The following is a 23,755-nucleotide window of genomic DNA, read 5'->3' as shown; positions in this document are numbered from 1 at the left end:
GTAATCATTAACGAACAACCAGATCATCTGGAGTTTACTGCATGGAGCCCAAAATGAGAGAACTCTACCTACAGCTCCTATACGGATGCGGGTCAATATGGGAAATGCTATCAATTTGATGATCCTACGGCGTTAAGAAAAAGCTCTTCTAGGCTCAGATTAACAGAGTATTCCGGACTTTTCACTATTGATGACCTTTCCTCAAAGTCATCATAGTTGATCAGCAGGGTCTGCCACTGCCAGAGGGGCCAGACGTTGACATCCGTGGTCCGGCCTAGAAGTGTAACAGACAGCTTCACTCCCATTGAAATTAGCGGGAGCGATTAATTCCTTTACACTTCTGATGCCTTATTGCAGTCAGAGCTGAAAGTGTAATAGGGGCCTCATTCCATGGATTTCAATGGGAATGAAGAAGTCTACTATACTCCAAGATGTGACTACTGATATGGACGTTCGGGCCCCTTTGCAATAGCAGTGGGCTAAAAGATCAGCTGACTGGGGATCCTGGTGGATCAACTATTGATGATCCACCTTGAGAATAGGTCATTCATAATAAAAGCCTGAATACTCAAGGATGTACTTCCAGGTTCAACCTGCTCCCTCTCCTAGGAATCCACATTCCCTGCGAGGGCTCCTTGTTACACCGACTATGGGAAGGTTTACATAGATCTGGGTTAAGAAAAGTACAGAGTCAAGAAAAAAACCTTGACGTTGTCGTTTTACTGTAAAACTCGGCACACAGTTACATCTCAGGCAGATATCACCCCACTATTCGTAGTATGTAAGCTCGTTGGAGCAGGACCCTCACCCCTATTGTCTATGTAAGTGCTGCGGAATATGTTGGCGCTATACAAATAAAGATTATTATTATATCCAAGTTATTAGAGTTGTGGTGATTAAATGACCGGTCTTGTCACCGGAAACCCCAAAAGTGACCCCTTGGCCTATAAAAGGCTCTCGGAGGCTCCTTGTGTGTAGTGACCTCTTCTTCTGCTTGTGTAGAGCTTGTTGGCCACTAGACGCCTCTACAATGCAACTGAACAGTTTAGTCCAGTGACCAGTTTGAGAGGGGGCGCAATATTGGAATACGAGAAGCTGGATAGTGGCATCAACTAAGTGCCTGCATGCTCACCCGTATCACATCTTGTATCCAAGCTAGAGGAGAACCAACAGAGTACTAGAGCCTCCATGCCGCTGTATGACATCTTGTATCCAAGCTAGAGGCGGTACAACAGGGTACTAGAGCCTCCATTTCCCCTGTATTACATCCTCTATCCAAGCTAGAGCCTGTACAACAGGGTACTAGAGCCTCCATGCCTGCCCATATCACATCTTCTATCCAAGCTAGAGGTGGTACAACAGGGTACTAGAGCCTCCATGCCTGCCCGTATCACATCTTCTATCCAAGCTAGAGGTGGTACAACAGGGTACTAGAGCCTCCATGCCGCCCGTATCACATCTGCTATCCAAGCTAGATGGAGGTACAACAGGGTACTAGAGCCTCCATGCCGCCCGTATCACATCTTGTATCCAAGCTAGATGGAGGTACAACAGGGTACTAGAGCCTCCCTACAAGAGGTCAGTTCTCCACAATAAGTTCACCTTTTGCTCTGACAGCTCCTTCTAGGTGCCTATTTTTTTTGACAATGAGTGTACACGGGTGATCTGTCCACTATATATCATAGATCTCTTATACTTGTATTATGGTGTTACTTACCATCATCATCTAAGAGAATGTTTTCTGGTTTCAAATCCCTAAAAATGAAAGAGAACATATGAGAAGCTTTAGATAATATAGAGGAGGAGTACACGACGTGTGGCCTGGTGGTCATAACGTCATTCTGTATGGCCCCAACCAGCTGGAGTAAGAACTACTTCTCTGAAATAGAAAGCCATTACAGGCGATGGCCTTATGGGTTCATTGTTAGAGCAAAATAGGGAATATATATATATATGCCGTGAAGATGTAGTATAACCCCAAACAGGGATGGAATGGTCTTGAATGGTTATCAAGTGGTGCCAGCCTATAATTTTGTATATATGGACCTTAGCTCCTTTCTATGATCGGTGGGTCCCCCTCCAGCTCTTACCTGTACACTATGCCCTCCTGGTGCAAGTGGTCTAGTCCACAACAGATTTCAGCAGCATAGAAGACCACACGCTCTTCCTCGAAACCAGGATTGCCCATGTTGTAGATGTGGAATTTGAGGTCTCCGCCATTCATGATGGTGAGCACCAGACATAAAGCGTCTTTAGTTTCATATGCATAAGCCAAGCTTACCTGCCGAAAGAGATCAGGTCAGGTCAAGGGGAACTTTTTGTTTTTTTTATACTATAAAGGGAGCGGTTGACCATCAACAACTTGAGTGGAAAAAACTGAAACATGCAGGTAAATAATTCTAAGTGCCCATATAGGCCACGCAGTTTTAGGAGGATCTAGATGAGTTTCCCAAACTCCGGTCCTCACGATCCCCGACAGGTCATGTTTTCAGGATATCCTATAAAGAGAACGCCTGTGGCAATGTCTGAGGCACTGACAACAATCACCTGTGTGATGGGAATCCTGACCTGTTGGGGGTCACGAGGACCGGAGTTTGGGAAACGCTGATGTAGATTTATTTCAGTAGATCCAGGTCATGTGGCTCGGATATATAGATGTTAAAATGTGTCACACTCCTCTTTTTAAATGGATCGGACTGATCACGTTGTGTCCTGCTGCAAGCGATTGCAGTAAGACAATGGAAGAATGTATAGTCCTATTCTGAAGGCCAACGAGAGATCCTAAAGCAGGTCAGGAGGGTCTGCCAACCCAAACTACAGGAATATACTTCAACCGGTCAGTACCACGAAGCGGCTGTTCACTTTTTCCAGGATCTGCTTCTCATTTAAAGCCATCGATTCCCCTTTCCTCTTCTTGATCCTCTTCTTCTCTAGCTTTTTACATGCATACATCTTCCCGGTGGCACGGACCTGGCACGCACACACCTGGGGACAGAGGGTAGAACTACATGATACAGGATATATAAAAGGTGTAGCTGAAGAAGCAACCAGTGAACCAGAACATAATCCAGGAAAAAGAGCGCAGAGCAAGGAGTATGCAACAAAGGCAATATATACAGGGGTGGACAAAAATATGGAAACACCGTCCAAAATGAAGGCTTTGGGTTACATCGGCTTATAAGTCATACTTCAGAATACTACCAGTATATTGTAACTATATGAAAAGGGACGCTCAGTGCTAATGATTAAAATCCCATGCGGATCCGTCCTAACGGTCCAAGACCCATACATGTGTACTGCAGTGGAGTTAGTAGGCAGTGCTGTTCTTGATGTAATGATTTGTATAACGGCGTCAACACGTGATAAGCGTTATTAGTCTTCATGACAGCGTTCTGCGCAGTTGTGAGGGAATCATGGCAGAGCTGATGGAATTCCAACACGGTCAAACTGTTCTTGCCTGTATGATGGGCGCCTCTCTAAAAGGTAGCAGAAGTTTTTGCTGTCTAACCAGGCACAGTATCCAAAATTATGACTGCCAACAGCAAAACTGGAAAAACCGCATCCGACAAACACCAGTGGACGGATATGTGTGTTGGGTGACAGACGAGCATTGTGTAGGGTTGTGATGAAAAAGAAGCAGATTACAGCTTTGGGGTTTCCATATTTTTGTCCACCCTCTGTAGATAGTCCGACAGAGAAAGTAAAGAGTACTATATGGAGTAGAGACAGTATTGAAAAGACTATTTAGAATGTGGCAGAAACATAGACCGTTCTATATGGAATGCTACGGGGCAGGAACAGTATACATAATACTATGTGGAGTGGGATGAGGTAAAGGCAGTAAAGAGAATACAATATGGGGCTGTATAGGGAAGAGCCAACAAGATGCATTATATGAAAAAGTGCAGTACAAAAGCAGCATGGGAAGTACTATATAGACACCTATGGAGCAGAGAGTATAGAAAAACTATATGGAATAGTGAAAAAGTGTGGAAACTTTCTGTGTCTGTAGAGAAAGTGCTATGTGGAGTGTAATGGGGGAAAGAGCATAGAAATACATAAATGGGGTAGAGGCAGTATAGAAAGCATTCTATAGAGCAGCGTGGGACGGAGGGAATATAAGGGCCTTCTAGGGCTAAATTCAAGCCAGCAGATGAGCGCCGATCGATATGATCGACACTGCTTTAAACTTTCATCACGCAGACCAAAGCGGACTTTATGGAGGCGGTCCGATCAGTAATAGGACCTCTGCTCCACCGTAGACTTCCATCATTGCCAACAGCACATCCCATATTTACACAGGGTGGTGTGCTGCAGATATGGAGTAATTTTGGGTGCCGCGTAAATGAAGAGATCATCCAACAAACAAGTATTTGTCAGCTGACCACAGGTACCTTTACACAATGCAATGATCAGGTGACTGTCTAGGCAAACGGCCGATCCCGATCAAATGCCCGTAAGTCTGATGCCTATTACGCAGCGGGCATAAGAAGAGGCAATATGGTGCTGATACAGCGAGATGTAACATTAGTGGAGTGCAGGAGAGATCACCACAATCTTCCATAGTAAGTAGCAGCTTACCTCCCCGAAGCCTCCTTTTCCCAGCACCCGGTACTGCCTGAAAGTATCCTTTGTGACGGCTTGTCTGGAGAACAGGAAGCAGAAACACACATATATATCACGGAACTGCAAGAGATAGTCTTATTACAGTCGCTGTGTGGCCCCCGTGGACTGTGCAGGCCCTAACAGATAAGGAATAATCCCTCGGCAGGGAAGCCATGTGCGTCCGCTGCTGCCCTCCTCCACCCAAAAAGCACTTGCTGCTGGAAAGGCTTTTGTCAAACAAGCCAAATCCAGAAGTGAATTCTACAGCTACAGGAAGGCCTTCCAGAACTCCTAGCGGTTCTTCCTATATAACTAAGACTTCCTAAGACTTATATAAAAAAAAAAAAAAGGAATGTTTGGTTCAAGCAAACAGAAGAAAAAGAGAAAATTTTTTTTTTTAAAGGGCCTCTCTGGTTAAAACACATTTCCATCCCTGCTCCCTTCACCCAATTGTCGGTCACACTCTATAGGTCTCCTCTGTATATCGCAGCCACTTCCATGCAGTGCAGCCTCCTGTGTGCTGCTCATCAGGCACCATCTTGATGCATCATGGGAATGATTTAAAAGTAAAAAAAAAACAGCATCATCAGCACATCATTACCTAGAGGCCATACTATTTCTGCTTGCTGGAGAGACAGTTTAATTATCGTTCCCTTCTATAGTCCCCTAAATAAGCTACAGCCCATAAGTATACATTCAGGAAGATGAGCTGTGATCTCCTCTATTATAGCTGTGTGATCATCAGTAACTGTGGTAGGAGTGTCTGTGTCCCCCTGTAGGCAGTTTCTGTGGTAGTGCATGTAACAGCATAACACAAACTGAAACTAGTCAGTTTCCCAGACAGTATAACCCCAAGTAAATCTGAGCTGGTGAGAACTAAATAATATCTTACCTTTCAAGACTTTTCCACTGCAGAAAGCGGTCAAAGTACATACTTTCCTGGTACTCTCTGAAAGGAGCACCCCGCAGGAACTCATGGAGGAGGCTGAAGAAGAAGAAACACTCACTCATCTACAGTCACTACATAGCAAAAGGGGTATTCCAGTCGTTGAGACATGCCCCAATCTCTAGTTCTGCCCCCGGCTGTCTGAGCGCAGTGGCTGCGAGTCATACAGCATAAGACAGCCAGCCCACCCCTAGGCACCACATATACAGCCCGGCCATTTGTTTCCATAACTCCCCCCACCCCTAGGCACCACATATACAGTCCGGCCAGTTGTTTCCATAACTCCCTCTACCCCTAGACATCACATATACAGCCCGGCCAGTTGTTTCCATAACTCCCCCCACCCCTAGGCACCACATATACAGTCCGGCCAGTTGTTTCCATAACTCCCTCTACCCCTAGACATCACATATACAGCCCGGCCAGTTGTTTCCATAACTCCCCCCACCCCTAGGCACCACATATACAGTCCGGCCAGTTGTTTCCATAACTCCCTCTACCCCTAGGCATCACATATACAGCCCGGCCAGTTGTTTCCATAACTCCCTCTACCCCTAGACATCACATATACAGCCCGGCCAGTTGTTTCCATAACTCCCTCTACCCCTAGGCATCACATATACAGCCCGGCCAGTTGTTTCCATAACTCCCTCTACCCCTAGGCATCACATATACAGCCCGGCCAGTTGTTTCCATAACTCCCTCTACCCCTAGGCACCACATATACAGCCCGGCCAGTTGTTTCCATAACTCCCTCTACCCCTAGGCACCACATATACAGCCCGGCCAGTTGTTTCCATAACTCCCTCTACCCCTAGGCACCACATATACAGCCCCGCCAGTTGTTTCCATAACTCCCTCTACCCCTAGGCACCACATATACAGCCCGGCCAGTTGTTTCCATAACTCCCTCTACCCCTAGGCACCACATATACAGCCCGGCCAGTTGTTTCCATAACTCCCTCTACCCCTAGGCACCACATATACAGCCCGGCCAGTTGTTTCCATAACTCCCTCTACCCCTAGGCACCACATATACAGCCCGGCCAGTTGTTTCCATAACTCCCTCTACCCCTAGGCACCACATATACAGCCCGGCCAGTTGTTTCCATAACTCCCTCTACCCCTAGGCACCACATATACAGCCCGGCCAGTTGTTTCCATAACTCCCTCTACCCCTAGGCACCACATATACAGCCCGGCCAGTTGTTTCCATAACTCCCTCTACCCCTAGGCACCACATATACAGCCCGGCCAGTTGTTTCCATAACTCCCTCTACCCCTAGGCACCACATATACAGCCCGGCCAGTTATTTCCATAACTCCGTCTACCCTTAGGCACCACATATACAGCCCGGCCAGTTATTTCCATAACTCCGTCTACCCTTAGGCACCACATATACATCCTGGCCAGTTGTTTCCATAACTCCCTCCACCCCCAGGCACCACTTGCAGCCCGGCCAGTTGTTTCCATAACTCCCTCCACCCCATGGCACCACATATACAGCCCGCCCAGTTGTTTTCAAAACTCTGTCTACACCTAGGCACCACATATACAGCCCGCCCAGTTGTTTCCATAACTCTCTCCACACCTAGGCACCACTTGCAGCCTGGCCAGTTGTTTCCATAACTCTCTCCACCCCTAGGCACCACATATACAGCCCGCCCAGTTGTTTTCATAACTCCCTCCACTCCTAGGCACCACTTACAGCCCAGCCAGGGGCAGAACTAGAGACCAGTGCAGGTCTAGCATAAGGGACCCGCATCTACCAGACCTTCATGGTGTATTGTGTTGATATGCATTACAAGTCTTCGATGGCAACACCCCTTTAACTGCCTTAACAGTCACTTTAAAATCGGAAAACCTCACCTGAAAATGTCACTTTTTAAAAATTATTCTATAAAAAGTTTAACCCCTTAATGACCAATCCATTTTGTACCTTAACGGTCAGGCAGTTTTTTTTCGTTATTAAATTTATATTCCAAGAGCCCTAACCTTTTTATCATTCAGTCGACACATGAGGCCTTGTTGTTTGCGGGATGAGTTCCATCTTTTAACAGTACACATATTATTACTGCTTAACTTTTAATACATTTTATTTTTGGAAAGGATGGAAAAACAAAATTCCACCAGTCTTTTTCGGTTTTCTGTTACAGTATTCACCGTGTGATACAAATGTAAGGTTACCTTTTTTTATCTGCGGGTCAATACGACTATATAGTTTGTTTAAAGGGTTACTATTTTTCAACCATAAAAACGCTTTACAAAAATAAGGAAAGAAAGAAAAAACAACAATTTGTATTTGCATCGCCACATTCCAAGATCCACAGCCAATGAGGCTACATGATCTATTGATTTTTGCGGGAGGAGTTGAAGAAGTTTCTAGTTTCCATTGGTACCCTTTTTGGGTAACTGCAGCTGGTAGGTTTTATTGCACTTGCCCAACCCACAGAGATTTTTTTTTCAGGCGCAAAAACAGCAATTTTGGCATTCTTTTAAGATTACGATTACTGTGCAGTATAAATAATATAATTGTAATGAACCAAAAGAATAAAAAAAAGTTATTAAAATACAAAATCTATATATTTAATGGTTAATATGATTATAGTACAGGCAATTACAAACGTGGCAATAGGTTTTTAATATTTTTGTAATATGTATTTTTTTTCTGTGATAAAGGGATTTTGTGGCATAAGTGTTCTTTTTATGTTTTGTTTTTTTAAATAAACTTGATTTAACATTATTTTTAGCACTTTTTTGTCCGTGCTTTGTTGCATTACTGTTACAGCACACTACACTTTCCACCGATCAGCAAGCAGACCCTGTTGCTGAGGTTGGCATGCTTCGCCTTAATGGGTTCCCCATTACCTAAAATTCCTCCACAGCCACTCTGGTCTTCCTGGTTGCTGCTGACCAGAACATGTGACTGCTGCAGCCAATCACTGATCACAACAGTGACCTTTTATGACCAGTGATTGGCTGCAGCAATCACATGTCCAGGTCAAGCAGCAACTAGGAAGTACAGAGGAATTTTAAGTAATGGGAAACCCCTTTAAACGAGGCCTCCAGCTCCGATAAGATTCCATTGGCCCCCTGCGATCACATATGAACACGACGGACCTACCTAAAGCGCCGCAGTGACCGCCGTAAAAACCTGTATGGCGGTTCACTGAGGTTATAATTTAGGTCTCAAGTTAATGCAGTTGTCGCATGACTTAGCAGCCCCAACAACGAGTCTAAAATGAGTTATGTCCCTGAAACGTTAAAGACCAATAGAATATGTTCTCCTCTGTGTTCCAGCTGTAAGAACTTTTTAAAAGTTAACCCCTTCCCAACTTGTGTGCTGTACATGTATGGTGTGAGCTTGGGAGCAAAGCCTGTTCCATACACAGCAGGTGTCGGCCAGCCATCGAAGAGAACACGGATCATGCCTTTTAACCCTTTAAATGCCCCAACTGGTGTTCTGATGACCCTTCCCTCCAGTAACAAAAAAAAAAAAAGGCTGCAGAATGAAGGGGTTAATTTAGTTTCGCTGTACAAAACAGTCTGCTTTGTGGAACCTTTTGTGGTAGTTTTTATAGGGTGTATTTTACGGTACATATCAGGTATTGAATAACTTTGCAGATATTTTTTGCATCACCCCTAAGATAAAAAATATTTAAAATATCATCATTGTATTGTATGATTTATCTTTTCAAGTGTGGAATAATTGCTAGCCTCCATCTACGGGTCGTTAGGATTACGAGGATACCAAATTTATAATCGCTTTTGGTGCATTTTGATACTTTTGCGCAGTAAAACACTTCTTTTTACTACGGAATTTCTTCAGTGTTGCTACACTTGAAAAGCTTTATACAGCATTTTCCGCTTACGTCGCTGTACAAGGGTTTGTTTTTTGTGGGATGACTTGTACTTTTTATTGGTACTGTTTTGTAGCACAAATAAGTTTGTTTCCTTTTATTCCAGGTTTTGGCCGGCGAGGTGAACCGAAAATAGCTATTCTGGGGATGTTTTTATGGAGTTTACGGTTACATTTTATAGTCGGGGTTGTTACAGATGAAAAGAACGCTTGTCTTTTACTCTACTTTTTCACTAATTAAACATTGTATAACAGGCTTATAGAGTCAATAAAGAGTCTTTGGCATAAAGGAGTGTTTAGATGAGCAAGTGCTTATCTAATCGCAGGTTTTTTGAAAAAAGACCCCTTAAATGAGACCATCAGGGAGGAAGTCTGCTCTCTGGTGAATAGGGAGGGTGATAACATACATGGTCAAAGGTCCACATTACCATCTGAAGTCTTAAGGAACCTTTACAAGGGATAACTGAAAGCTGTCCCAGGGACTATCCGCTCTGGTGCCTTCACACAGGAGCGATGGCCTGTCAGAGGATGGAGGCGGAGCGGGACGAAGATCCCTTCCAGCCACCTGCCTCCATAGTACACATTTAACTACTCCTGTTTAGGCCGGGCTCACACTGACTTCAATTGAGGCTGTCCACACGGAGTCCGCAGCAAAATACAGCATGCAGCTATTTTTCTTCAGCTCAAGGAAAATGCAATTCGTATGCCTGCGTTTTGCCCCGGATCTTCCATAAGAATGGCACAACTGGCATCAGTTTGTGCGAGGTTGACGGCTACTGAATGACTTCTCACTCTGTGCTCTGCCGGGGCAGTGTGTATGGGGGGGGGGGGTCGACAGTCACTTGTAATAGCTCGTCTGAGTGTTTATTCAGGCAACTGTCGGCCAATATAAAGATACCTTAAGGCCCAATACCCACTGGCGAATCTGAAATACGTAATGCGCGTGTGGCACCCCGTGGACAGGAGGCCTTACAGAGACAGGAGAGTGACTGACAAATCACCCTTCTCCTCTGTGTGCTTGTCCGCCACTGTTCTGCATGTGCTGAAGTGACAGCAGCAAGTTTAACACATGCAGCTCCCACTTCAACCGGCTCTATCCCTATGCAGAACAGCAAGTGATAGGTTTTTCGGTTTTATTTAGCCTTTATGGGTACTAAATATATATACACATCTGTGATTTCTGTCATAAATCCTTCCGTTGGAAACCTCAGATGTACAAAGAAATCAAAAGCTGAAGAGAGCCTTACCCTTTTGAACAAATACACTCACCTGATACAACTGCTGAAGATCTCCTTGCTGGGGTTCTTTTCAAAGTTCAATATACATTCTTCCATTTGTGAATCAGGGATTTCTGGCACATAATCGCAAGACTGGAAGGGTAAAGACGTCATAGGTGAGGGTTGATCGGAAGAGGATATTACAAGAGTTAGTGACCGTCTCAAATAAACATCACATTCCACAGACTGAAGAAAGAGTCTTTGTGTTGGGAAGCTTGAAGGGTCCATTGAAGCAATTTCACCACGGAGGTATCATTTGAGTAAAATTACTGCTCTCGAGATGTTTTAAGGATGTCTGAGGTAGCTGAGAAACCAACCCAAACATAGTGAAGAGGAAACACGGCAGGTCGTGAACCATGCAGCCCATACTTATGACTAGTTACATGACCATGAATACACGTCAAGGCTAAGGCTATACGGGGTTAAGGCAACTTTGGGGATTGCGTGGCCAAAAATTGCATTATAGCTCTGTGAAAGTGCAAACTAATGGAAGTCAATGCAGTCGCGTTGCAACTCGCAAGTTGTCCCAACTACGACCCAACTTGCTGGTTTTTTGAAGATTGTCAGGTCACGGTAACCATTGACTTTCATTAGTTGCAGGTCTATACAGCAATCTTTGGCTACAATGATTGTTCCTGTGCTTTTACACAAGAACGTCCATCACTAGTGAATGGAATCTGAGTGAGACGGGAATCATTCTGGCCAGCCTGCCTCCATTCACAATAAACAGGCAGTCGTTCACAGATGAAGGACTACCTGTTTACACGATCCCATTGGTATTTTATGCATGCCAAAACTGAACGACAAACGAATTTATTGTTAGTCGTTCAGTCGTGCAAACCTTAAGGGCCAGACGGATTATCGCTGCGGAATTCACGGCCAGACGCCTGCCGCAAATTCCGCAGCAATGACCGTCCATAGACATGTTAGGTTAAAAGATTCTTCCCTTCCCACGAGCGGAAATCGACTGCAATTTTCCACTTGCAGGGAAGAATCGCAGCATGTTCCATTCTGTGCAGGGGAAAAAAAAACAAAAAACGCATGGACTGCTTCTATTGCAGTCAATGGAAACAGTCCGTCCTGCAATATTCCGCACAGTGGGCACTGCGGAAGTACCGCAAGAATCCGCGGCCCAGCCCAGCGCCGATGCGTCATGCCCTGCACTGTGCCTGCGTACCGGCTCGCCAGCCGAGGCATTCATGGCAGATCTGGAGGTGAGAGTATGGAGTCTTTGTGGGGCGCCGGATCTGATTTCGCAGTCAGAATCCGACCTGGTCGTGGGCATGAGCCCTTAGAATGAACGGTAATCTTCAGATTGTCGCCGATTGTGGGAATCTGAACGATTTTGCGGCCCGTGTAAAAGGGCCCTTTCATATAAAATTAGGGGTGGAATTAGTAATACAAGGAGACGTTGTCACATCCCTACACAAAGATTAGGAGAGAAGCCAATCTCAAACCCTTCTAAGCTTGATGGCTTGAAAGTTCCACTTTCAGGCATCAAAATTCACCCAAGTGTGGACAGAAGTAAAACTAGACATGTTTTGCTAAACCAGCTTTGCGTTCCACCTTTAGTTCTTTTTGGTTCTGTTGGACCATGGACCTGACAGCAGGTATCCAAATGTCGTTCTACTATTCTACTGATCCTGATCTAACCGTGAAGACCTAAATGCTCAGATTCGCCACTTTATTAGAGACACCTCAGCCGTCCTTTGGAGTTCAGAGCCGCAACAATTCATCGTGGCGCAGATTCCACTGGGTGTTGTAATCATTCTACAGGAACACTGGCCCCTGCGGACAGGAAGCTTCTTGTAGTTGTAGAAAATTAAATGGAAATACCGACATGTTCTGGCCAGCTGAACAAAGCTAGTAGCAGTATCAAATGGTGAATTTAAAAAGAATCAACTTTTATTGCTCCATGATGTAAAAAACAGGCAACGTTTCGACTATAGGAAGTCTTTCCCAAGGCTTGAGAAAGACTTCCTATAGTCGAGACGTTGCCTGTTTTTTACATCATGGAGCAATAAAAGTTGATTCTTTTTAAATTCACCATTTAATGTTACTACCTTTGTTATTCTGGATACCACACAGGGACTGGAGGTCCATGGTCCCATTAGTAGCTTTGCATTATAAGAAATACCTCTGCACTAACGTGCATTCTGTGGAGTGCTGTGGGTTACCCATCTTGGAAATACGATGTGCTGGCCAGCTGTGTGCGCCAAATTCTGACCCTCCCATCAGAGTGTGACGCAATGCCGGCTTATCAGAGTTGGCGGATTATTAAAAGTTGAATTAAAGGAATTTCGATGTATATTTTTATGAAGTACAAATCGCTTTATTGAGGACAAAGTGGTAACAGAAAAAGGAAGCGAAAGTCATCTCAAAACCTTACATAATAATAAAAAAAACCCTTCTGACAAATGTTTCCCGAAATCTACTTATCCCACACGGGCATTCAGATCTAAGACTAATATGACCTGAAATATAAACAGATGATGAATTTGTTTTAACTCTGCAATCCCCCACACTCCATATGGCACCGAGAAAGTAGGCCACAGTCACATGAAAGGGAGTTCAGCTAAAAAGTAAAGGAGATCGGAGTCTCTACGACCTTCGCTTATTAGATTTCCAAATGCCATCTGCTTATCTGGGAACGGTTCCCCAGAAGCAAAGAGAATACAGAATAAAAAGGTCACAAGCCCACCTCTTCTTTAGGGCCTTGACATCGAATATTGACAGTTACATTTGCTTTCTCTGTACAACAATGTACAAAGTTTTGATCCACAGCCAAAATATTGACTGACTCCTGTCTGTACACCGGACTGCAGGTTGGTGGAGCCCAGTTCCCACAGCCAACATTATATAGATCTCAAAACAAAACCTGGCCATCTGGTCTCTAACTAAACATTTACCAATGTCCTCTCTAGCAAGCATATCACCTTAAGCATCACCTCAACATATCAAGTCTCATACTGTCAGTCCTTTGTCATGAATGATCTCTCAGCTCAGGAGGCGTCTATTTCCCTGTTGTGCGTGGCCTGTCACTTCAGGTACAGATGGGAGCCATTAACCCAAGAGCTCAGAAGGTAGGCTGGAAACATACCACCTCTTTTTAACTAGGCCTTTCAGGTGGAACATACTGAGGCAGCTCTACATCAGAGAACCCTTCTGATACTTTATTTATCACCCTCTAATAGCCCAGACTAGTCACTGCAGTGGCTACACTGCCACAATATAGGCTATCAGAGTTGCAATAAATATGATTCAATTCCAGTTGCAAGTTAGGCTTATTTGACAAATGTATAAGCTTGAGGGCTTATTCAGACGACCGTATATCGGCCGGGTATTCACGACCGGCTGATATATGGCGTCCCTCTCTGCAGAGGGAGGAGACTGGAAGAGTCGGGAGCAGTGCACTGAGCTCCCGCCCACTCTCCGCCCCTCGGCACTATTTGCAATGGGAGGAGGCTGGGCGGAGCCAAGTCTATTGACTTGGCTCTGCCGCTGCCTCCTTTCATTTCAAATAGTGCCAAGAGGCGGAGATGGGGTGGAGAGGAGGCAGAGAGAGGGCGGGAGCTCAGTGAATTTCCAGAGCGTTGGAGCAAAATTTTAACAGAATTTCATGAAAAAAAACCCCTAACTTTGAATTCAATGATTCTCCAAATCCTCATGGGCCACATTATCATGAGGATCGCTGAAGGGCACACTAATGGTCCCCCAACCATACAAATATGAAACTCCCCTTTTAAGACAAAAACATAAGTGTCGTTGACTTTATGAGACCGCTTTCTATAAGGGGAGCCAATGTGATCCTCTTATGGGCCAGGAAGCAAGATCATCAACACACTTTTTTCAGAAAGGAATCCACGAATGTAGGAGGAAAATTTCAAGGCGCATCGGACTTATTGGCTTTTGAGGTTTAGCCTGTTGAATTTTAAAAGGGGATTACACCAGGGAGGTAAACTTTATTCACACCCACTGTGGTGGAGCGACATAAAATAGGCCATACTTGCCTCCTCAGCTAGTCTGTGCAACCTATTGTAGAGTGGCACTGGTGAATTTAAGGTTGAGGTGATCACCCACCCCTAATCCACCTTCAGGAGCAGCAGGTTAGACTAGTATGGCTTATTTTCAGACAGGCTGAGACCGGTGGAATAGCATGAAAGTTTTCTACTATGGTAACCCCTTTAATATTTCTATATATTGAAGAAAGTATGTGATGACTTACCTTTGAGGTAAGGAATTTATTAATGATCTGCTCTCCTGTCGCTTGCCTCTTCTCATCGGAGGACAATTCATAATTTGACTTGAGAAATAGAAAAAAAAAAATTAAAAATTTGTGAGGTTCCTGCTCGTCATTCAATAAAAATCAGCGCCGGCTCGGCCACTTGTTGGGCAGTTTAAACACTGATGGTTCAGGAATGTGAAACGGTGAATGATCAGTGAATGAGAACTGCACAATTCTCAAGTAGGCGGCACAAGTCGGTGAGGTCCCCAGCTTCTTCGCTCGTCGAAAACGAGAAATCGGAAGATTCGCAGACTTTTTAAAAAGGCCATAAGGCTAGTGCTACACAACGATTTCTACTTAACTGTGAGTTGTAACGCAACTGTAGTAAAACCTCAAGTTTTCCCTATTGGAAATAAGACTGCAAATACGTCTTACCAACTAGGGCAAAAACTTTGACTAGGTTGCCATTCAGATGCTGTTTACATTGCCTACAACATTTAGGGATACACAGCATGAAGCTCCAGGTCCACACAACGTACGTACAGGGGGAAGCAAAAAGAATGGTGCAAAAGGAAAGCAAGAACAGGAACTCTTCAGGTTTTTACTGCACCTTACTGATGTTCAATGTGGGGGCCACTGGACGACCTAAAACAAGGCACCTCCACTGCAGTTAGACCAATGAAGAAGAGGATATGCTGGGACGTATCTACAGGTTTCCCATCTGCCGTGCCACTAACCTTTACCCATATCATACATCCATAAAGGTGCAGTAAAAACTTGAAGAGTTCTCCTGTCTTTCCGTGTCATTTTGGCTTCATGTATGAAGAAGTCAGCTTTAACTTTTGCACCTTTGTTTTTGAATCACACTAATACTGGGTGGAAAGTCTACCCATAATAGTTTCCTAAGGCCATCTCTACGAACGGACCATGAATTGGGCCTCCTTACCACTGCATCCAGGAAGAGGATAATTTTCCAAAGATGTCTCCTTGTTTCACAGAATTGGCGAAAAAGTAGGCGTCCTATTGGCTGCTTTTCACAAATACTGGTATAGTCCCTGTCTGAAATGCATAATTTAAAAAAAAAGTCAAAAAGTTCATTAGAAACACTAGTTTTTAAGATGGTATGTAATCTGTAGATCCACAGTAAGGAAGAAGGGGAAAAAAAACAACCAATGCAATATATTGTGGGTGCAAATGTAGCATTACCTCTACTGATTTCCAGAAGGAAAGGGTTCTATGGAGCTCAAACCCCTTCCGTTACCAGACTTCTAGAACATGACTCCATGTCCGCTACATTGCCCAGACAACTGACAGCCAAATTATGAATTAAGCATGGACTACGGAGTGACCTAGTGACTTACTGAGCTCTTTAGAGCAGCGCTCCTCAACTCCAGTCCTCAAGTCCCGTTCGTGTTGTTGGCTGTTTAGTCGTTCACGACCCTAAAGGCGAGCTCCCTCCATGTTTTTCGGTTTTGCACTGCTTCAGTTGTGCGATATCCATGCCAGTATCAGCTTTCATAGCATCAAGTCACCTAGTTTCTCGGGAGCCCAAAGCCTACAGAGATCTCCTTAACCAGTTTTCATTAGAATACAAGTAAGCATCGCTGAAGCCGAAGACAACGGGGATGCAAAACTTTTATCATACCCCCTCAACTCCAGGATTAGACCTGTTTGGCCAATAGCTACCCCACTATCCATAACATAGTAATAAAAGTAGGTTAGGCCAAAAACAAGACATATGCCCATCTAGTTCAGACTATTACTATTGATCCAGAGCAAGCCCCCCCCCCAAAAAAACCAAAAACAATAGGGTAGGAGCAAAGGATATCCTTTGGCAATATTAAGAGGCACTGACAATAATCACCTGTGCAATACTAAGAAAATCCTAAAACCTGATCTGTTGATGTTACTTGAGGAGTGCAGTTGAGAAACGCTGGTTTATAGTGTTGCACTGCTCTGACTTTTCAGTACTGGCCATAAATAAAACACAAGTCCTAAGATGAACCTTTCAGGTGACTTTATGAGTTTCCGAGCATGAGGACATGGTTGTCAAGTGGAAGAAAACACTATTTTATTGGAAAATCTGATGTACAGTAGATAACAGTTTACATAAAGGGCAACTGTGGTGAAAACACAAATTTCTCCCTGCTTGGCCCGCTCCCCCACACACCCGATTGCATGTGACAGCCTGGAGACCTCCTCTGTGTATTCCATACTAGTATCTCTTGCAGTGCAGCCCCCTGTCTGATTCTTATCAGACACCATCTTGATGGTGAGATTTTTTAACTTTCACTTTCAATCAATCCCATGATGCATCAGCCCAGCATTAGTTAAGGCTATACTATTTTAATTTAGATTAAAGGGGTTGTCCCGCGAAACAAAGTTGGGGTATACACTTCTGTATGGCCATATTAATGCACTTTGTAATATACATTGTGCATTAATTATGAGCCATACAGAAGTTATTCACTTACCTGTTCCGTTGCTGGCGTCCTCGTCTCCATGGTGCCGTCTAATTTTCAGCGTCTAATCGCCCGATTAGACGCGCTTGCGCAGTCCAGTCTTCTCCCTTCTGAATGGGGCCGCTCGTGCCAGAGAGCTGCTCCTCGTAGCTCCGCCCCGTCACGTGCGCCGATTCCAGCCAATCAGGAGGCTGGAATCGGCAATGGACCGCACAGAAGACCTGCGGTCCACCGAGGGTGAAGATCCCGGCGGCCATCTTCGCAAGGTAAGTAAGAAGTCACCGGAGCGCGGGGATTCGGGTAAGTACTATCCGTTTTTTTTTTTAAAACTCCTGCATCGGGTTTGTCTCGCGCCGAACGGGGGGGCTATTGAAAAAAAAAAAACCCGTTTCGGCGCGGGACAACCCCTTTAAATACATAATGAAGGGATTTAAAAAAAACAAACAAAAAAACCCTTTCAGTATGCCAAAGTCTATGTGTATTCCCAATGCCAGTGCGTCAAAGAACTGGTCTTGAACACAATTGTTGCCAGATTGGTAGATCATGTCTATTTTGTGCCACTACCTTATAGCTAGACAATTTGCCCAAAAAATGAAATTTCTTTTTTTTTCCTTATCTCTCCTTTCGCACTAAAACTAAAAATACCGTACATAAGGAAATATCATACACAGCAATTCCTTAAAGCAACCCTCCAGTCCTGGAAAAACAAAGATGGCCACTCCGCTTCTCTAACTGATGCTCACTGTGCATTAGTATACATCATTAGTCTGAGGCACTACACGCTGCTTTGAATGGCCAGTGATGCTCACTGAGTAGTCAGAGAAGTGTTGCCGCCATTTTTGCTGGTCCAGGCTTGGAGAGTAACTTTAATATATACCGATTATCAGAATTGAATGTGACAATCAAGGATTTGCTGTGTAGCGATTCCCTTACGTAAAGGAATAGGGTATAAATTTAGTGATATACACATGAATTATGAAGTTTCACTCCTCCCAGCCCCATGTACTATGCACATACCCCATCACAGCCTATATATATTGTCCTCACCCCCTTATAACAGCTTCAATATAATATACCTCCCCCCACAAATCATCACAACCCCGATCCCCAATATCCTACAGCCTATTAGGCCCACCCACAAGGATCAGGGCTAATCTTGATTTGATGATTTTGATGAAAGCCTCCTTTGATATGGTATAGTATGGGGTCTTTCAAAAAGTTTGATGCTTATGTCACAGGGGATTAAAGGACAGGGCATATTAAAACCCAAGACACCCAATCCTTCTTTCCCCTGACATACACCATCGGGAAGAGTCAGGAGGCTGCCATACACAACTACATACATGGCTGACATCAGTGGGGTCAGCCAGCATTTATCCAAGAGGTGTACACCCCTAGGCTCTGTCCCCTGCCTGTGACTCTGCCCCGTCTCTCCCTCAGGTCCTATAAGTCCATCCTAGCTACATTTTACGAGAGGGTCGCCGCCATTTTTTCACTTCCTGTTCCACCCCTTTCACGTGGATTAAAAGATTCGGGAACCCTCCGTGATATCACAAATAGATTTTATTATCGGAAACACTTAATATAGACCACATGTACCTTCTCTATATTTACGTCAATGTAGCTGGTCTTGATTATCTAAATCCATCTGACCACGGCCCAAAAAAAAGACACAAGAAGGTGGGGGGGGGGGGGGGGAGCTAGCAAAAGTAACAAATAACATTTGTTAGGGGGCTCTTCAAATCAGGGAATGGAAGTAGCAGACAAATAGTTTTCGAGTCTAGAAATAGAACCGTAAAGAATTAGTTTTTGAACCGTATTTAATAAGAAAAAGTCATCTATCTATAGAACCTGGGCTTCATGCCAGCGCAAAACACAAGGGAACGTCTAATAAGAGCTTTGAACTGTAGTAAGAGGGGAAATAACATAATCAAAAACATTTGGGTTACAGATTCCCAGGACCACAAAGATGATCAGAGAGTCTCTCGGGAGCCCAAAGCAAAGACCCAAGGATTTCCAAAGCCTACAGAGATCTGCTTGATCAGTTTCCATCAGAATACGAGTAAGCATCACTGAAGCCGAAGAGAACGTGGATCCAAGACTTTTATCATACCCCCTCAACTCCAGTATTAGACCTGTTTGACCAATAGCAACCCCCCTATCCATAACATAGTAATAAAGTAGCTTAGGCTGAAAAAAGACATATGTCTATCTAGTTCAGACTATTACCCCCCCAATGTTGATCCAGAGGAAGGCCAAAAAAAACCCCAAGAAACCAATGAGGTAGAAGCAAATTTTCCTCATTTAAGGGGGGAAAAAAATTCCTCCCTGACTCAAAGTCTGGCAATCTGAATAAACCGACCCGACTGAAGTTATTAGTGACTAGAACATGTAATATTTTAATAGCCAAAAAGGCGTCCAGGCCCCTCTTAAACTTTCTGATCGAATTTGCCATCACCACGTCCTCCGGTAGAGCAGTTCCATAGTCTCACTGCTCTTACAGTAAAGAATCACCTATATTGGTGGAAAAACACTCTTCCCTCTAGATTCGAAGGATGCCCTTTTGCTTTCTGCAAGGTAAAAATCTTTGTAGTGGATTTGCCCTTAAATTACAAAGGCTGAAATTCACAGCAAAAAATTAGCAGCATAAATAGATTGAGAATCGGCAGCATCAAAAATACGAAGCTCATTCTATGTGGAAAGTTTCCACTCCATGTGGGCGAGATTTTTGAAGTTTTCCCCACGTGGCATGTACTGTAGATGCAGAGAAATTTCCACACAAAAATCCACTGCGAAAATTCACCGTATTTACGCCATTTATGAAGGCATCCCATCACTAACATGATCTGAGCGTTTTGATGGAGGAGTTAGTAACATGGCAACGTTTGAAGGATATGGCTGCTTTTTATGTGCAGTTTTACAGTGCTCATATTGAATTAAACTACGTGGAACGTTGACTAGTTTTGATTAATACAGGTGGTAACTCAGGCTTAGTACAAGACAAGTATAGTTCAGTGCTGCACTATTCTGCAGACTTCAGAGCTGAAATCTTCCAGAATTTCCAGTGGGTTCAAAATTTGTAGAGCGCTTCCTCTGGTGATTTGCAGTTTGGGAAGTGTAGTCTTTACACCAGGTACTGTACGGTTCTCAATATAGGAAAAAACTAGGACCGCCACTACTCTAGCCAGGACTGTCTTAACCCATTAAGGACCAAGCACAGTAAATTTACGGCACTTGGTCCTGGGCATTAATCCGTCCCGATAGTAAAAATACGGCACGGGATTAAAGCTTTTGCTCCTGCAATCAATCAGAAGCAGGTCGGGTTGTCAGCTGTTAGTCACAGCTGATAAGCCAGAGGAGGAGGGAGAAGGAGTTTTTAACCACTTCTGCCTTCTCCTTTCCCTAGTATACAGCACTCAATGAGCGCTATGTACTAAAGCAGGGGTCCCCAACTCCAGTCCTCAGGGACCACCAACAGGTCATGTTTTCAGGATATCCTATGGTAAGAACACCTGTGGCAATGTCTGAGGCACTGACAATAATTACATCACATGTGCAACACTGAGGAAATCCTGAAAACATGACCTGTTGGCAGTCCCTGAGGACTGGAGTTGGGGAACACTGTACTAAATAGTGAAAGCCCCTAAGAGGTTGAAAAGGGGTTTTCCTGGACTTAACTTGTTACCATGCAGGGTGGCGCTGGGTCCTGCGGCCGGCGCGCGGCGCTCCGATGTCGGCTCCGGCGTCCCGGAGCTCTGCTGTCGGGGCTCTCCCGGCGGCGTGGAGCAGCCAGCGTGCAGCGGCGTGGGCGCGTCCACCCGTAGGGTGCCGCCCGCTCTCCTCCACCTTCCATATGCAATAGTCGGAGAGTTGGCTCCTCCCACTCTCCACCCCTGGGCGGAGGATTTAAGTTAAAAGGCTGGCAATGACCTGAGCTCACTGCCAGTTATTGGTTCTGCTAGCCTCTAGTCAGGTCTGTCTCAGTCTGCTCTAGTTGCTCGTCAGTATCCTGTCAGTTTGCCTGTGAGCTCCATCTCCAGCCTTTCTCTGCTTTGTAAGTTTGTTGGTTTGTTCCACCTGCCTCTTCTGTCGGCACTCTGTCCCCCATTAGTAGTTCCATCTAGGTAGTCGCCAGGTCCCTAGCCAGAGCAGGGACCGCCGCCCAGTTGTCCGCCTGGAGTTAGCCAGGGCCGAGGCAAGTAGGCAGGGACAGTGGGGTGCAGGAAGTTCAGGGCACCCCACCTGGCGCTCGGGGGGGAGGGGGGGGGGGGGGGCAGAGTGCCGTAACATAACTACTGATCAGTGCAGGTCCATCTTTGATGAAGTCCCAGAAAGCTCTCTATTACTACACAAGGGAGCACAGCGAATACACTTACCCAGCTGTTTGCGTAATTCCTCACACTGGCTAATATGTGGAAACTTTAGGATTTCCTTCCATTTTTTACTCCTTCCTTTCCTTTTGCCACCTCCACCTGCAAAGGCAAAATAAGATAAAAGTTAGATAATGGGCATCACTGTTTTTGAGTTAACAGGTTAAATAGCGCTCCAATATAAGGGGCTAAAAATTCTTCAGCATTTCCTTTAGGGTTTCCATGGTGGAAAACGTGCACCAAAATATGCATTAAATTTTGCATCAAAAACTGCACCAACGGTGCCCATTCTGATGAGGGTTTTGACACAGATCCACAGCAGAAGTCACCCCTATTACGGAAAGGGTAAACTCTGCTGCGGTTAATGTCAAAAACAGCATCAAAATCCACCGCGCACCAAAGTCTGGACAAACCCCTAGACTGGAGACAGACATGCAGTTTTGATGCAGTTTTTTTTTTTGTGCCAAAGTCCGAAATGGATCCAGCAGGGAGCAGAAGTCCTTCCTTTTTATTTCCCCATCTCTTTTGAGTCTACTTCAACTTTAGCTCTAAATACTCGTTTCCAGCCTTACAGAAGTACCCCCACTAATTTATGGCATATCTGCCGCTCGTCTGAATGGAGAGAGACACTAATGTATGTGTGGCCAACTCTTCATTCCGTTTCCATCTATCCCAGACGTTGGCCCCTCCACTTATCAGATGTGTAGGGTATAGCCCTACACTAAACCATAAGGGTCTATGGTGGTAAAAACACTTAAAGGTACAGCAGAGATAATGCCACAGGTTGGCTATGTCTAATACACAATTCAAAGGTAACCCTGTTATTGTTTGTATAGCGCCAACTAATCCGCAGCGCTTTCAGGTAATTTATTTATTACCTCCCACCAAGCTGGGTACTCATTTTACCAAACTCAGAAGGATGGAGGGCTGAGTCAACTACCTGAACCATGTGGGGATTTAACCATGCCGGGATGGAACTCACACCCTTTACGTTGTAAGCAAGAGCTTAGGACTGCATATTGCTGCCTTAACACTCTGTGCCACATGGGGCATAATACAAAAAACACAGTGGATACCATTCTTGTACTTCTATTTATTTTGTAGTGATCAGGGAAGCCATAAGACAAGGAAGAAGGACCTCCCCAGCACTGGACTGACTATCGGCAAGTACCATTAAGACTTGTTGGGTGCAGTAACTAGGGAATTATTTATTAGCCGTGTTTAGATGTAAGGGTCCATTTGCATGGGACAATACTCGCCCAAGTAAATCGCTCAAAAGAGCGATTACGAGCGACTGTTGTGCCATGTAAATAAGGGTCCCAACAGGACAACGGAGCAAGAATCGCTCATTTGTTGGAATCTCAGATTGCCTGAAAAACCAAGTTGTTCATAGGAGTGTGAACAGGCAGTCACTCGTCTATGAACTGCCTATTTACTCTGAATGGAAACGATCACCGACACTCCACCCCCTTCAAGGAGCGATTATCACCTCTGTGAAAACAGTGGAGTGCTGATCAATGTTGTGGCCGTTAGACACTGAAGCGCCCGATATTCTTTCTTTGCTAAAGTCCAGCGCGGTCACTCGGGGGACTCTGGATGCACCGTTTTTGTGATCACTTTTGGATAGGCAATAAATATCTTTAGTATGATGCCCCCTTTCATACTGCAGTCGACGCAGCTTCTAGCACAAAACCGATTTTGCCAGGAGAAGCCTGGTCAACTTCATGGCCGTCCATGCAAGTTCACCAAAACGGAAGAAAAAGTCTTACAAAGCATCTCTGTACCACTCCTAGAGGGGAGGGCCGAACGGGCAACTTTTATCGATGACCTCCATGCGCCCAACAGAGGTTGTCTTCACGGATAAAGAGGTTTTCTCTGGGTCTTATCTGGAAGATTTTTACAAGACTGATTCAAGAACATGCAGGAAGGAAAAAAAAAAGCAGACTTGGCCAATTTAATCTCCTACTTTTATTATTCATCTCTGGGTTTAGTGTTCTTTTAAACATAAGA

General features: G+C 44.7%; 1 protein-coding gene across 1 annotated transcript in view; it reads right to left on the bottom strand.

Moving 5' to 3' along the window:
• Positions 1–23,755, bottom strand: part of LOC136612741 (G protein-coupled receptor kinase 5-like) — an 80,926-nt gene that overhangs the window by 19,311 nt on the left and 37,860 nt on the right. Inside the window, exons 2-10 of the mRNA XM_066593361.1 lie at positions 21,752–21,847; positions 15,860–15,972; positions 14,914–14,991; positions 10,681–10,781; positions 5,498–5,590; positions 4,582–4,645; positions 2,845–2,985; positions 2,091–2,281; positions 1,718–1,755 (exon numbers count right to left, since the gene is read on the bottom strand). Of these exons, the coding sequence (XP_066449458.1) occupies positions 1,718–1,755; positions 2,091–2,281; positions 2,845–2,985; positions 4,582–4,645; positions 5,498–5,590; positions 10,681–10,781; positions 14,914–14,991; positions 15,860–15,972; positions 21,752–21,847 (915 nt within the window). The remainder of the gene's footprint in view (positions 1–1,717; positions 1,756–2,090; positions 2,282–2,844; positions 2,986–4,581; positions 4,646–5,497; positions 5,591–10,680; positions 10,782–14,913; positions 14,992–15,859; positions 15,973–21,751; positions 21,848–23,755) is intronic.

This window comes from Eleutherodactylus coqui, chromosome 2 (assembly GCF_035609145.1).
Source record: "Eleutherodactylus coqui strain aEleCoq1 chromosome 2, aEleCoq1.hap1, whole genome shotgun sequence".
NCBI lineage: Eukaryota > Metazoa > Chordata > Amphibia > Anura > Eleutherodactylidae > Eleutherodactylus > Eleutherodactylus coqui.
The sequence above is the reverse complement of the archived record's forward strand: the minus strand, read 5'-3'. Positions and strand labels throughout refer to the sequence as shown.